Genomic DNA, 14355 nt, shown 5'->3' with positions numbered 1-14355 from the left:
TCTTCATTCTGATCTTACGTTCTTTTCACTGTTTTTTTCTTTTCTTTTAAAAAAATTCTTTATTGTTTAAAGTATTACATGTAGTAGTACATATGCCTCCTTTTTCCACCATTGACCTCTGCTGGGCCACCCCCACTCTCCCACATATGCCCTCACCCCTAGTGTCTGTGTCCATTGGTTATGCTTATATGCATGCATACAAGTCCTTTGGTTGATCAATTACCCTCATCCCCTCACTTCCCCCATCTTCCCTCTGAAGTTTGACAGTCTGTTCAATGCTTCTCTGTCTCTATTTTTGTTCATCAGTTTATGTTGTTCATTATATTCCACAAATGAGTGAGATCATGTGATTTTTATCTTTCTCTGACTGGCTTATTTTGCTTAGCATAATGCTCTCCAGTTCCATCCATGCTGTTGCAAATGGTAGGAGTTCCTTCCTTTTTACCGCAGCTCAGTATTTCATTGTGTAGATGTACCACAGTTTTTTAATCCACTCAACTGCTGATGGGCACTTAGGGTGTTTCCAAATCTTAGCTATTGTAAATTGTGCTGCTATGAACATAGGGGAGAATATGTCCTTTCTGATTGGTGTTTCTGATTTCTTGGGATATATTCCTAGAAGTGGGATCACTGGGTCAAATGGGAGGTCCATATTTAATTTTTTGAGGAAACTCCATACTATTTTTCAGTGGCTACACCAGTCTGCAATCCCACCAGCAGTGCACGGGGTTCCTTTTTCTCCACATCCTCGCCAGCATTTTTAATTTGTTGATGATAGCCATTCTGACAGGTGTGAGATGGCATCTCATTGTCATTTTGATTTGCAGTAGTTTTTCATACACTGTAGGAAAACGTGACTTTGAGCATGTTTTTATATGTCTCTTGGCCTTGATTTTTTTTTTTTTCATGAGGTCCTTTTAGACAGGCCATGTCTTATAAGTCTATGTTTGGGTTCATTTTTCTTTGGTTAATCCACAGAATCATAAGTCATGCCAAAGCTAGTTATCTTGCCACCACCAAGATGGGTTCTGAATCCAACTACAAAGATGACATCAGGTGTGGTCTTAAAACATTTTGGTTAGTTTTTCTTGAATTTCTGTTGGTCATGAACTTCCTGGTCCGGAGAGTTACTGTGTCATTCATGAATGCAGTCAGTTTTCAAGCAGCCAGGGGTGAAAAGAGCTTTTTTTTTTTTAATAGTTCTTAGGTAAAATGTTTTGAATTATTTTCCTTTGCCATTGTTTGGATTGTGGAAAAAATGTAAATTTATCTTAATACTTGTTTAGCTGAAATAATGAGGGAGATAAGTATATTGAAATAAATCCATGTTTTTATATTGAAGATGCACCAAGTGGACAACTTTTGTTTTGGTTTTTGGAGTCAGTGTCTTTACCATCAGTGGAGATACCAAAGATATGAGTATGGTTAGATCTTCTCTTAGGATTTATAACGTTCTTAAAAAAGAAATGCAATTTTTATCACTTTGTATTGGTAAATGTACTTTGTAATGATCATTTACTAGATATCTAATTATCAAATAAGCCAGATGTTTACATTAGCTATGTTTTAAAAAAATATTTTTATTAATTACTGGATTTTATTTGATATCTTTCTTACTTGGGTTCCTTTTATTCTTTTGTTTCATTGATCTCTATTAAATAAAGATAGTGACATTACTTAACTAAATATTTTTCTCTTGGGAGTGGAACAAGGCTAAAGGTGATTCTTGTTAATGTATCAGCCAATTGAGTTATTCATTTATCTGAATTTAATTTGAGATAATATTTAGTCTCAGTGAAGAGAATAGTACTGAACATTTTTGTATTTTGCTTAAAATGTCCTTTCACAGGCTGACGTATGCTGCTATTTAGAGTGTGGGAATCTTGCTGTCAGGAATTAGTTTTATGTGAGAGTCTGGCTGGATTTTTATTTTCTTTTCTACTCATAGAGTGTGTTTATTATTTCTGTCACTTATAATTTGATTTTGTTCCTAAAAATGATAAATAGATAGCAATAGTAATTCTCTTTATTCTTTAATGATTTCAAGGGCATCCCAAAAATGTGAGCTTCATTTGTCTTATAGAAAATGTTGACTCTTAGCCGAAACCGGTCTGCGGACTGAAAGGTCCCAGGTTCGATTCCGGTCAAGGGCATGTACATTGGTTGCGGGCACATCCCTGGTAGGAGGTGTGCAAGAGGCAGCTGGTCGATGTTTCTCTCTCATCGACGTTTCTAGCTCTCTATCTCTCTCCCTTCCTCTCTGTAAAAAATCAATAAAGTATATTAAAAAAAGAAAAAGAAAATGTTGACTCTTGGGATATAGATATAATTGCTGATATAGCATCATAGCGACCTGTCATTCTGCTGTTAGGGTCAATTTGCATATTATCCTTTTATTATATAGGATTATTGCACCTAAATTATCTTTATTAGTTGGCTTTATGGAGTTCTTGGGTTAAGTGCTAGTTTTGATTGTTTAGCAGGTTTGTAGGGAGGGAGATGTCTTGCTGTAGTGAAATTTACAGGAATTTCTCATTGGAATCTTGCTGAGGTATGTAATCTTGTAGAAAGGTGCATATCTTACAGGTTAGAAATGCTATATTCTTACCCCGAGCGATGAAGAAAAAACACACACACCAAAATGAGGTATGACTGTGAGAATACTAATTGTTGTGCATATGACAGAAGTACAAACCCTAATAAATGGAAGGTCTGATTGTGGGAAAACTATAAAAGGAATAGGAAAGTTTTTTTTTTTTTACAATGCCAACAGGAAAAGTTGAGTGATAAACCATAAGAATGTGAAACTTTGGCTCATTTGCCAAATACATCTTATTTAATTGTCAAGTGGAGGAAGAAGGCTTAAGAGAAATGTCTACAAAACAAAGCACACAAGTGAAAAAAATAAAACACTTATTAGAGAACTGGCTCTTTAATATGTTTCTGAATTAATCCTATAAAGTAGAAGAGGCAAGGAGATTCTTCAGAATAGAATAGAATTCTCCTGTTCAAGTGGAGAACAGGACTGGGAAACTGAAAACTTGAGTGTTAGTTATAGTTTTGCTATTGATGGGCTTTATGGCATTGGACAAGTTCCTTAACCTCGCTAGGCCTTAGTTTTCTCATCTAAAAAGCAGGAATTTTTGCCCCAGATTCATTCAGTTCTAATATTCCTTGCATGTCATTCTTAAGTTGTTTTTTTTTTTTGACATTTTATTGTGGAAAATTAAAAAATCACATTAAAGTAGATAGAGTAGTATAATGGCTCTTGGCACATATAACCCAACTCAATAATGACCATAGCCAATCTTATTTTGTTTACAAAGCCACCTCTTTTCCATCTCTCTAGTAGTTTAAAAGAAAATTTTATATATTTTTATTTCTAAGTATTTCAAAATATATCTGAAAGAAAAGAACTCTTTTTAAAGCATAAATATCCAATGTTGTCACATGAAAATAAAAAATAACCACAATTTGTCAACATCATGAAGTATGTAGTTGGTTTTCAGATTTCCCCAATTCTCTTGCTCATTCTTTTTACAATTTGTTAATTTGAAATAGGATCCAAATTAAATCCAATTATTACAATTGATTGATATGTTTCTTAAAGCTTTAATTTTTAGCTCCTCCTCGGACTTTTTTTTTCCCTTACAGTTTATTTGTTGGGAAGTTTGAATTTTGCTGCTTCTCATGTTGTTTAACTTTTGATTTTTCTTTATAAATTGACACATTTGTGGGCTCACTCAGATTTAAACTTTTTTGGGAGTCAAGAATATTTTATAGAAGGAAGTTTGTAGTTCCAGCAGAAGGCACATAAGGTCTAGCTGTTGATGTTTTGTGATGTCAACAGCCATTGATGATGATGACCTAGATCTCTTCATTAGGAGCTACAAATGAAGCTATTCTACTTATGCCATTCCTCTTCATATTTTGGTTGGAAAATTTCTATAAAGGGAATATTCTCCTCATCAACAATTTGATTACCCTGAAGTATAGTTCATTTAGTAAAGGCAGGATAGATGTAAATTCATTCCATTTACCAATTGTCATGGTGATGAATTTATTCCCTAGTATCCCTCCAAGGGTGACTGGTGATTAAAAAAATCATTATAAACTCACAAATTTTAACAAATTTGATGTGTTTCAGTCCATTGAAGCTATTATCCTTATTGATACTTAAATTATTTCATCTTTGGCCAGTAGGTGCCTTTTCAAGATGGCTTCTGCATCCTTTTGATGATCAATTGTCTTTGATTACTGGTATAACAAGATATTCTAGGTGTACTTTGTATGTTTCCTGCTCCATCCTGGATTCAACTATTTCCTGAAGGAATCTTAATTACTTTTTTTTTTGGGGGGGGGGGGGAGGTTAATTTTATATTTTAATTTTTTATAATTCTTTGTTGTTGAAAGTATTACATATGTCTCTTTCCCCCCCCCCCCATTGCTCTCCCCCCCCCCCCCCCCCGCCAGCGTTCCTACCCCCTTAATGCCTTTTAGTGGGAAATGGTATTTAGAAACCATAATCTAGATATTAGGGATGCTAATTGCTATTGGGTTAGTCTTTGCTTCTAGGTCTTTTCAGTAGATAGATAAGAAAATAAATATATTTACAAAATTAAATGTATCATGAGTTCATAATTTATCATTTTAATTCAGAAACAATCTACATACCAGAAAATGAGCAGAAACAGAACCCAGATACTTGTATACATTTTGAAAGATTCTATTCTTTGTTGTCAAATATTTTATTGCATTCTGTTCTCCTTTTATGTAAAAATATATTGTTGGAGTTTCTGTAGCTGCTGAAATGTTAATATCTAGCTGATAGCCATGATATTAATTTTAAGCATAGCTGTTCTGTTTTTGAATTTATTACCAAGATAGGTCCTAGTCTTCTAAAAACCTCCTTCTTTCTTGTTCTTGATAGCCCATTATCGACTAGGTCTTTATCTTAAGAGTTCTTTGTTTACAAGACAGACCAGGAGGTGGGGGTTATAAGTAAAATGGAATGTGCAGAGGCCCAGAGGAATGAAAGAGCCTTGTATATTTGGAGAACAGTTATACTAAGTGTGAGTTGTTTTAGAGAAGTGGCAGAAGATGACATATGGAGTGGAGAGGGGCCAGGTTACAAATGACTCAGTGTGTCATACTAAGAAATTATGATTTTATCCTGTAGGCAATTTAATAAAAATTTTATAAGGGAAATGACTTGATCAGAATTACATATTCAAAAGGCATTTATAGCCATGTGAGGAATAAACTGAGGTGAGGGACCAGGTAGTAAGCTATAAAAAGGCATAACGTTTTAAATGGATTTTTGAGTTATTTGGCAGATCAAATAATAATGAATTAGGGATTAATTGGTTATGGACACAAACTGAAGGAAAACTGTCCAGATGACTCGTAGGGTTTTGGGTTTTTGCAGATGTGTGGGTGATGTGTCATTCAGTAAAACAGTAAATGTGGAAAATGACTGGTCGGGTTGGTGGCATGTGAGTGTGACTGAGGTGGCATCTGAGTCTGTTTGGGGCATCTTCAACTTGAGCTACCATGGACTTTTGGTGAAAATATCCACACGTGCACACACAAAAAAACCCCAAAACTTTTTATGTTTTAGGGCCCAGACTTGCTACTTCTTATTAGTGTGACCTTAGACAGGGCACTTAACCTTCTAAGACAGCTTTTTAGTTGTAAAAAAGAGATAATGGTACCTAACTCATAGGATTGTTGTGTGAATTGAATGATCTAGTGGACAAACATTTAATAGAGTGCCTAATACATGGTAACTCAATAAATATTGTTATCATTCTTGATGTGGGTGTTTCTAATATTTTGTTTGGGCCATGGTATGGATTAGATGCACAGAGAATGAAGAGAGAGAGGACCAGATATGGCCTACTAGGGAATGTGAACAGTTTATCCTGAGAAATTTAGTTGTCTGGACCTTCTTACTATGCCCACTACCCTAAACAGATTATTCCACATATTATTGGAGGAAATGCAATGTAATCTTTGCCTTCTACCCAAAGAATAAGTGCTAGGTTAGGTAAGTATTAAGTAAGATAAGCGTTATTTCTATTTCCTTAGCTCATTTATTCACACTCATTTATTCACACGTTTACTGAGATACCCGTAGACATTGTAGGCGCTGAAAAGATATGGCAGAGAACAAACACTTGTCACAGCTTTCATGGTGCTTGCATTCTAAAGGAGAGGCAGGTATTCATTAAAAAAATAAAAAAAATATCAGAGAGTGATAAGTGCTATAGAGAGAATGGAAATATGATAAAATGTCAGAGAGTTCCTAAGAGTTTATTTTCGATTAGGCGCGCAGGGAAGGCCGCTTTGTGGATGATGTATGTAAGATCAGCAGCAGCCAGCCATGTGAAGAGTGGAAGGAAAACACACCAATATTCTAGGCAGTGCAAATGCCTCAGAGCAGGATAAGCTGTTGGGTGTATTTAGAGATCAGAAAGAAGGCCAAAGGAAATCGAGGGAGAGGGCAGTGGGAAAATGATGAGAGACAGAGAGCAGATAGCAACCAAGTCATGAAGGACCCTGTAAGCCAGGATAAGTAGCTCAGATTGACTCTAGGTGACTTGGAAAAGCCTTTAGAAAGCTTTAGGCAGGAGAGCATCACGCTCTGATTTACGTTTTAGGAAGATCACTCTGATTAGAAGAGGCCAGGATGAGGAAGGGAGGTCAGAAACAGGTGGCTAATGAAACAGTCTAGATGGGACTTTCTGAAGCCCCATTCTGAAGCTCCTCGTTGCCTGGAAGTCTCCAAGGCGCCCTTGAATTGACGCCCCTCAGGAGAATTGTGCTGATAATCTAGGTGCTGTGGGCCTGGAGAGAGGAAACAAGCAGTGATTACCAACTGAGGGTCTTTAACCAGGTTTTTAGCTATGGGCTCACGAATGGGGTTTTAGGAGTGTAAGTGTATGTTCAATTACTTTTTTCTAGGAAGGATGTATAGCTTCTTACCAGTTTGTCAGAGGGACCTTTGACCTCTAAAAGATTAACCAATGACTGATAGGCAGAGTGTTGAGAGCTGTGGGAGGAGGTGTCATAGGCATTACAGAAAACAAAAGCACCAATGAAGCTTCTGCTTTTAAGAGCTCATAAGTTAAGGAGACAAAGAAAACACAGTTAGACACAAGAAAAATGAGTGAAACCAGAAGTGGGCAGGTCAGATCATCTGGTGTTCAGGGAACATTAAAAGATGAAATGTCTTTGCCTGGCCGGCACGGCTCAGTGGTTGAGCATCGACCTGAGAACCAGCAGGTCATGGTTTGGTTCTTGTCCGGGCACATGCCCAGTGTGTGGGCTTGATTCTCAGTAGGGGGCATGTAGGAGGCAGCCGATCAATGATTCTCATTGTTGATATTTCTATCTCTCTCTTCCTCTCTGAAATCAATAAAGATATATTAGAAAAAGAATAAAATATATTTTCCCTTTAGCTTCCTTCCCTTGCATTTTTACTTGTAAGTCTAGAAATTCTTTTTGCTCTGTATTAAATGTTCATAAAAGCCACAAGATGGCGAGGTTGCTCCTTAAAATAAATGTGAGCACCTGAGGGATTGGAAGGGGGTGAGGAGGAAGGAGAGAGAGAGAGAAAGAGAGAGAGAGAGAGAGAGAGAGAGAGAGAGAGGAGGGAGTTAGAGAAGGAGAAGGAAGAGGGTGAGAGAGGGAGACGGAGAAGTGTTTCTCTGATTTTCTGTAACCTTTCAGTTTTCTTATCTCCTTACTTGATTTTAAACTAGAACTGACATGCTTAAATTTTTCCTCTTTAATTTTGATTTTGATCATGGTTGTTTCTGGATCATAAAGTTTACAATTAAAAAGAACTATCTGGCTCCCATGCTTATCATTTTTTAAGCTCTTTATTAAATTATTAATAAATAATTCATTCCTCACATTGCCAACAGAGTAATCTTTGCAAACTACCATTTAGGTAATGCCAGTTCTCTGCTTTAAAATTTTCTATTTATTGTCATAAATATGTGTTGATAGTTCTGGTAGTTAAGGTAGATATAATGCAAAAAGATAGGATAACTTTTGATTCATACTACAAAATATATAATATATATTTTATTATTATCATTTTTCAAAAATGAACAAGTACAAAAACTTTCGATTTGAATGGGTTATTAAACAACATAATTGCAGCACTTAGACTATTTATTCTCATCGTTTCATCGTACCTCAAGGCAGGTTTTGTTTTCTCAATATTTTGTGGAAAGGGCAAGCTACTATATTATTAGCATATTAATCAATGAAAATTTACTATAACTAAGTATATTTAGCTCTCCCACTAAAGTGTATTTTGTTTATACTGTTTTATGAACTTGAATTCTCATAATAAATCTATGAGATAAATGTGACTATTGTCACAGAGGTTCAGGGAGGTTAAAGGAATTGTCGAAAATATAGTCCCTTTGCAGAGCGATAATTTGAATCCAAATGTTTTCATGCCATACTCCCTGCCTTCACAAGCGTTCCTTTATTTTTATCTTTAATAGAAATACTTGGAAGTTAGAACTTGCATTGCAAGGCAAGCACTACAATGCGCTTTTCCTTAGCAAGCTGTTTTCTGAGTGTGTTTTAGGTGGGCCCTTGTTTGGAAAACTCCATTTGGAGTTGTGATGGTGAGGGTTTCCGTTAGTCATTAGGGTCTTGGCCAGAAGCCTGAGCACCTGATTTTCCCTTCCTGGAGCAGACTGGCTCTTACTTCCGTCTCTTGCTTTACGGTTGGGATACCAGGTTTTAAAGAGCAACCCGCCAGTGTTCCTGCCGTGTTGGAGGGCTTTCTCTCTGCTCCTGGAGGCCTGTCTTATGCCTGGGACACCAGGGCTTCCAGACTGGAAGCCTGGTGTAGGGGGCCCTTTACCGCTGTGAGCTAGCTGTTCTAGAATCTAAATTCATCCTAAAGCTTGGCACTCATTTCTGCGTGGACATTTATGTGGTATATCAGGTTAATTCATTTGAGGGTATTGTATCAACCCGCATCCCAGGAATAAATTCCACTTGATCATGGTGTATGATCTCGTTAGTGTATTGCTGGATTCAGTTTACTAATATTTCTTTTAAGATTTTTTTGCTTCTATGTTTATCAGGAATATTGATCTATCACTGTTAGGAGATGTTATCATTTTATTCATGCTCAGATTTTTAATCACTTTTACATTTTTTTGTATACTTGAGAGAATAAGCAAACAGAACCTGGGGAGATATTGTTTTTTTCTTCACTCTGCATATTGTTTGGTATAGAACAATAATAGCAAATACCTATTGGAGCCTAGAAGGTAAGGTGAATGAGTGAAACAGGCTGAGGCATAAGGGAGTGAGTGGTGGAGACTGGCAAATTGGAGAATTTATGCCCTGTGTAAATGGGAAGATGTTATTTAACTCTTATTGCTGCCATGTGAAAACATGTGCCTAGTTTTTATTTTCTGATTTTTCAGAAAAAGCCAGAAATTTTTTATTTTTTGTGTGCTATCTTCTGATTTTTAAATATTCTAAACTAAATAAAAGCATTTGAAAACACTCTTCAGACTAGACTAAAACATTTACACGGGTGTATAGCCACCAGTTTGCTGCCTTCTGGGGTACACCACCATACTTCATTTAAAAAATATATATATTTTATTGATTTTTTTACAGAGAGGAAGGGAGAGGGATAGAGATTTAGAAACATCGATGAGAGAGAATCATCGATCAGCTGCCTCTTGCACCCCCCCCACTGGGGATGTGCCCACAACCAAGGTACAATACATGCCCCTGACCGGAATCGAACTTGGGACCTTTCAGTCTGCAGATAGACGCTCTATCCACTGAGCCAAACCGGTTTCGGCATCATACTTAATTTTTATTACCTTCTTCAAAGGACAGTGTTGATGGCAATAGTAACAGAATGCTGCAGGATTTCTGGATACGAATGGTTTTAAACACACCATTGTACTACTGCTCTCCTTACGCGGTGCTGTCTGTTCTCATTGTGGTAGGGTATGGCCAGACAGGTCCACTGTCTCAGCGAGCTGGTTATGATGCTGTGGCCTCTGCTGTCTCTGGTCTGATGCACATCACAGGCCCTGAGGTAGGTATCCTTCTTAAGATTATTCATAATTTTTCACCAGGTGTTCCAAAGGGATTTTCAGTCTTTACTAACCTATTAAAATTGAGTTAATTTTAGAAAGAATCCAAGGAAAGTGAATGACTTACTGAAAATACCTATATGCCCTAGTTGTGAATATGGCCTCAATTACCTAATAAAAGAGTAACATGCTAATTGACCATACCTTCGCAACACTCACCAGCCAATCAGGAGTGAGTATGCAAATTAACCCAAGACAAAAAAAATGGCAGGTCAATTTGCATACATGGGTGTCGAGTGGCTGGGGTTGGGGTGGGACGCAGGCGTTCTGCACCACCTCAGCCACTCCAGGCCTCCAGGCAGCGGAGGAAGGTGGAAAGGCAGTTCTGGCCAGAGAGAAGGTGGTGCCAGGGGAAGGAAGGCCCATTCTTGCACGAATCTTCATGTATCAGGCCTCTAGTAGAAAATAACACTCTTTTCTTTTTAAAAACATGTTTTATTGATTTTTTTCAGAGAGGAAGGGGGAGGGATAGAGAGTCAGAAACATCAATGAGAGAGAAACATTGATCAGCTGCCTCCCACTGTAATTGTATATCCTAAGTCTTGAGAAAAATCTTCCTTTTGTTATGCCATAGTTTTACAAGAAAATCACCAAGGATTGTTCTGACAAAAGAGTTTCATTAATGTATTAAAAGAGATAAATGCATTTAAAGTGGTTTCTAAGAGACTATAAAAAATAAATAAGTCATTCTACTAATAATTTTTAGAATTAAAATTTAGTAAAATAAAAACAAGGTAAAATATATTTAAAAAGAACTTAAGATATATATATATATAAAATTTTTATTTTATTTGGTTTGGCTTTGGTTGGTAGGGGATAGGGCAAGAAATTCAGCAAATATACAGTAAATATAAATATATTCTTACCACCAACAGATGTTTATAGTAGTTTGTTGTATTTCTTTAGTGTGTGTTTGCATATACAGTTTTTTCTTCTATTTGACCTTAGAATACTTGAGAAATCGTATGATGGTTTTAATTCTTAAATTTCTCTGTTTTTCTCAACCCAATGCTTAAATCAGGATGGAGATCCAGTTCGTCCAGGAGTGGCCATGACTGATCTTGCCACTGGCCTGTATGCATGTGGAGCCATTATGGCTGGATTGATACAAAGATACAAAACTGGAAAAGGACTGTTCATTGATTGTAACCTACTGTCATCTCAGGTACCAATCCAAATAACATTTTAGATAGTCTAGTAAAAGCATGTTATAGCTGGGTTATACTTTTCATTCTACATACAGTGATCACATTTGAAAAAAATAGAAAACAAAACAGAAAAACCAAAAAGCTATTTTGTTTTGATGTATTTAATTGTTGTTATATTATAATAACCACAAAAATTTTATTGTATGTAGACATTGCCACTGAGCTAGATTTTAGAGACAGTTTTTATTGTAATAGATCTATTATAAGAGTTTAAGTGTTTCCATTTTATTGTCACACTAGAGGCCTGGTGCACAAAATCGTGCATGGTTGGGGTCCCTCGGCCTGGCCGACAATTGGGCCTGATTTTCCCCAGAGAAAGGTGTGGTTATTTTTTTTTTTTGGTCAGAGGAAGGGGAAATGGACATTGGGGAACCAACCACCAATGTTCAGTGTACTAATATACTGTGTTGTTTTAAGCATCTAATTCAATAGAGGAAATAAAAAATTCTTTGTAAATTGAAAGTATTCTGCCGATGACTAGTATTAATTTTATTACGTTATAAAAATATTTCTCAGTGTTATAAATGTGCTGCGATGAAAAAGTTGGTTATTGACAGTGATTTCATCATAATTATTATAACTTTTCATAATATAGAAATCTTGACTAACTTCACTTAGTCTTTGCATTTATATATTTTATTTATTTATTTTTTATTTTTTTTTACAGAGAGGAAGGGAGAGGGATAGAGTGTTAGAAACATCGATGAGAGAGAAACATCGATCAGCTGCCTCCTTGCACACTCCCCACCGAGAATGTGCCTGCAACCAAGGTACATGCCCTTGCCCGGAATCGAACCCGGGACCCTTCAGTCCACAGGTCGATGCTCTATCCACTGAGCCAAACTGGTTTCGGCTGCATTTAACATTCACATACTCCAGATCCAAAAACCAAACCACAAAATAATTAAAATTTGCTTTATGAAAATGAGAAGTGCTATTTCCAGATAGTTTACAAATAACATAATAGGAAACTTCTCCCTTAAAAACCGCATTCATTTCTTTTTTATATAAATATTTACCTGCATTAAGTAGATTATATTAGCACTTAATTTAATCTGCCTGAAGAATGCCTGTGATTTCATACAGTGGTAAAAAAACATACTTTTCTACTCATTTTGATTACATTATAGAACTACAAATGAATGTTTGTAACATTTAACATCAGTTGCTAAAAATGAAATTTTGTACTTCCTCTCTTAAACGTGATCTAATGTACAATATAAAAATTACACTGATTTGAATAGTTGAATACTAGCTACTTATTAACTCAGAGATGATTGCCTCAACCACAACAAAACCATTATATTGTACAGATATGACAGTGGCCGGGATGTGGTTTTTAGTGGGCATCAATTTTTTTGGAGTTTCATGGCTATAAACTTTTAACCCTTTTCATAAAATTCTTTGATTTTTTCTTTAGTCTTAATATGATTTAAAGTTGTCAACTGAAAATTGTCTAACATCAGCGTCTAAACAGTAATCTTTAGATAATATTGGTAAATAACAAGGAAGTGGTTTGGGATGTGGTTCCAATTATTCTGTTGCTCTTATTCTTCTGTTGTGGCTTACAGAAATATCTATTGGAAGTTTTAATATCCTTCCTGTACTTAATTGCAACCAGACTCTCATAATTACCACTACAATGAGTTAGTTTTTTTTTTTTTTTAGCACCAAACTTAAATAATTATTTCCCATACGGAATGTTTTGGCATTTTTGTTGTCACTATTCTTTCTCCATGTTTGTTATATTGTTTATATTTAGAATACATAAAATTTTAACTCTCATTATTATAGCACAATTTTATGGACAAAATTTTGAATTTTAAAAAAATATAGTAATCTGAAATTTATCTTTTTGTGTCTTTAGATGCAACCGTGTTTTTGCTTTTCTTTTTTGTTCTATATCCTTTTTAATAATTTTCATAAGTTATATTTTACGTACCATAAAATTCACTCTATTTCAAGTGACCATGTGATAATTTTCAATAAATGTAGTGAGTTATGCAACCATCACCATAAATCAGGTTTTGAAATAAATACTCATACAGTTATCTCTGGTCTGGGTGCTCCCCCTGAGGCTAGTGGGGAGGAATGGAAGGCTGAGCTGATTCAGAGGAACTCAGGGCCCGTTATGACTTAGGTGGGGCGCTAGAAAATGTTGCCTTTGTTGGGTACATTTCTCCATTAGTAATCTAATTATTGTAAGAATAATAATTGCATTGATATAAAGATAAACATAATTCATTATTATGTGTTTAACATTATTGCATTCATTTTTTCTTCTGATTTCAAGAGAAATTAAAATTAAACACTTTTTTGTACCTCTAGCATGGGTGGGGAAACTTTTTTTCTGTCAAGGGTGATTTGGATATTTAGAACCCCATTCACGGGCCATACAAAATTACCAACTTAAAAAATTAGCCTGCTAGTTTTGGTCAGACATTTAATTCAGTCACCCCGATGCCTCGGCAGGGCCAGAGATGATTTCCAGGGTGTTTCATGTCCCACAAGCCTGGCGTTCCCCACCCCTACTCTAAAGTATCCTGGGCCGTAAGCCTATGCTAAACTGGTAAATCAGCTCTAGAATGTGCTAAACCTGTGAGGAAAGACAATCATTCATCCAAGAAGGACGTGGAAGCTGCAAGTTGAGATTGTGATGAAAGGTGAATAGAAAAAAGGAAAGGTAGAGAGGCAACAGTATATGACCAACTAAGTGGAGAGCATTGGAGTAGTGAGAGGGGAAGAAAGACAATGTAAGAAAGTTCAAGAAGTCAGTATGCATCTGAACTTCCTTTTTTGAGGAGCTCGATGCATTCCTGCCTTGAAGGCCCTTGTCAGGCTGCTGCCAATTTTTCATCCTAGTCCAGCTTCCATTCTTTAATGAACACTCTCTCTGAAACCTCCCACTGCCCTATTAATTTAAGTCCAGGGCATACAAATAGATATTAACATCTACCTAAAAATTAAGAAGAGCAACCAGGAAGATAAAG

At 36.1% G+C, this 14355-nt stretch overlaps 1 protein-coding gene across 3 annotated transcripts in view; it reads left to right on the top strand.

Moving 5' to 3' along the window:
- The window catches only part of SUGCT (succinyl-CoA:glutarate-CoA transferase), a 424567-nt gene that overhangs the window by 23369 nt on the left and 386843 nt on the right, over positions 1 to 14355 (top strand). For all 3 annotated transcript variants that reach the window (XM_084896420.1, XM_084896422.1, XM_084896421.1), the window contains exons 7-8: positions 10008 to 10099; positions 11179 to 11322. In XM_084896420.1, coding sequence (XP_084752546.1) covers positions 10008 to 10099; positions 11179 to 11322 — 236 coding nt within the window. The remainder of the gene's footprint in view (positions 1 to 10007; positions 10100 to 11178; positions 11323 to 14355) is intronic.

This window comes from Pipistrellus hanaki (assembly GCF_964339955.1).
Source record: "Pipistrellus hanaki genome assembly, chromosome: 10".
NCBI lineage: Eukaryota > Metazoa > Chordata > Mammalia > Chiroptera > Vespertilionidae > Pipistrellus > Pipistrellus hanaki.
This window is presented reverse-complemented; position numbering and strand designations above follow the sequence as displayed.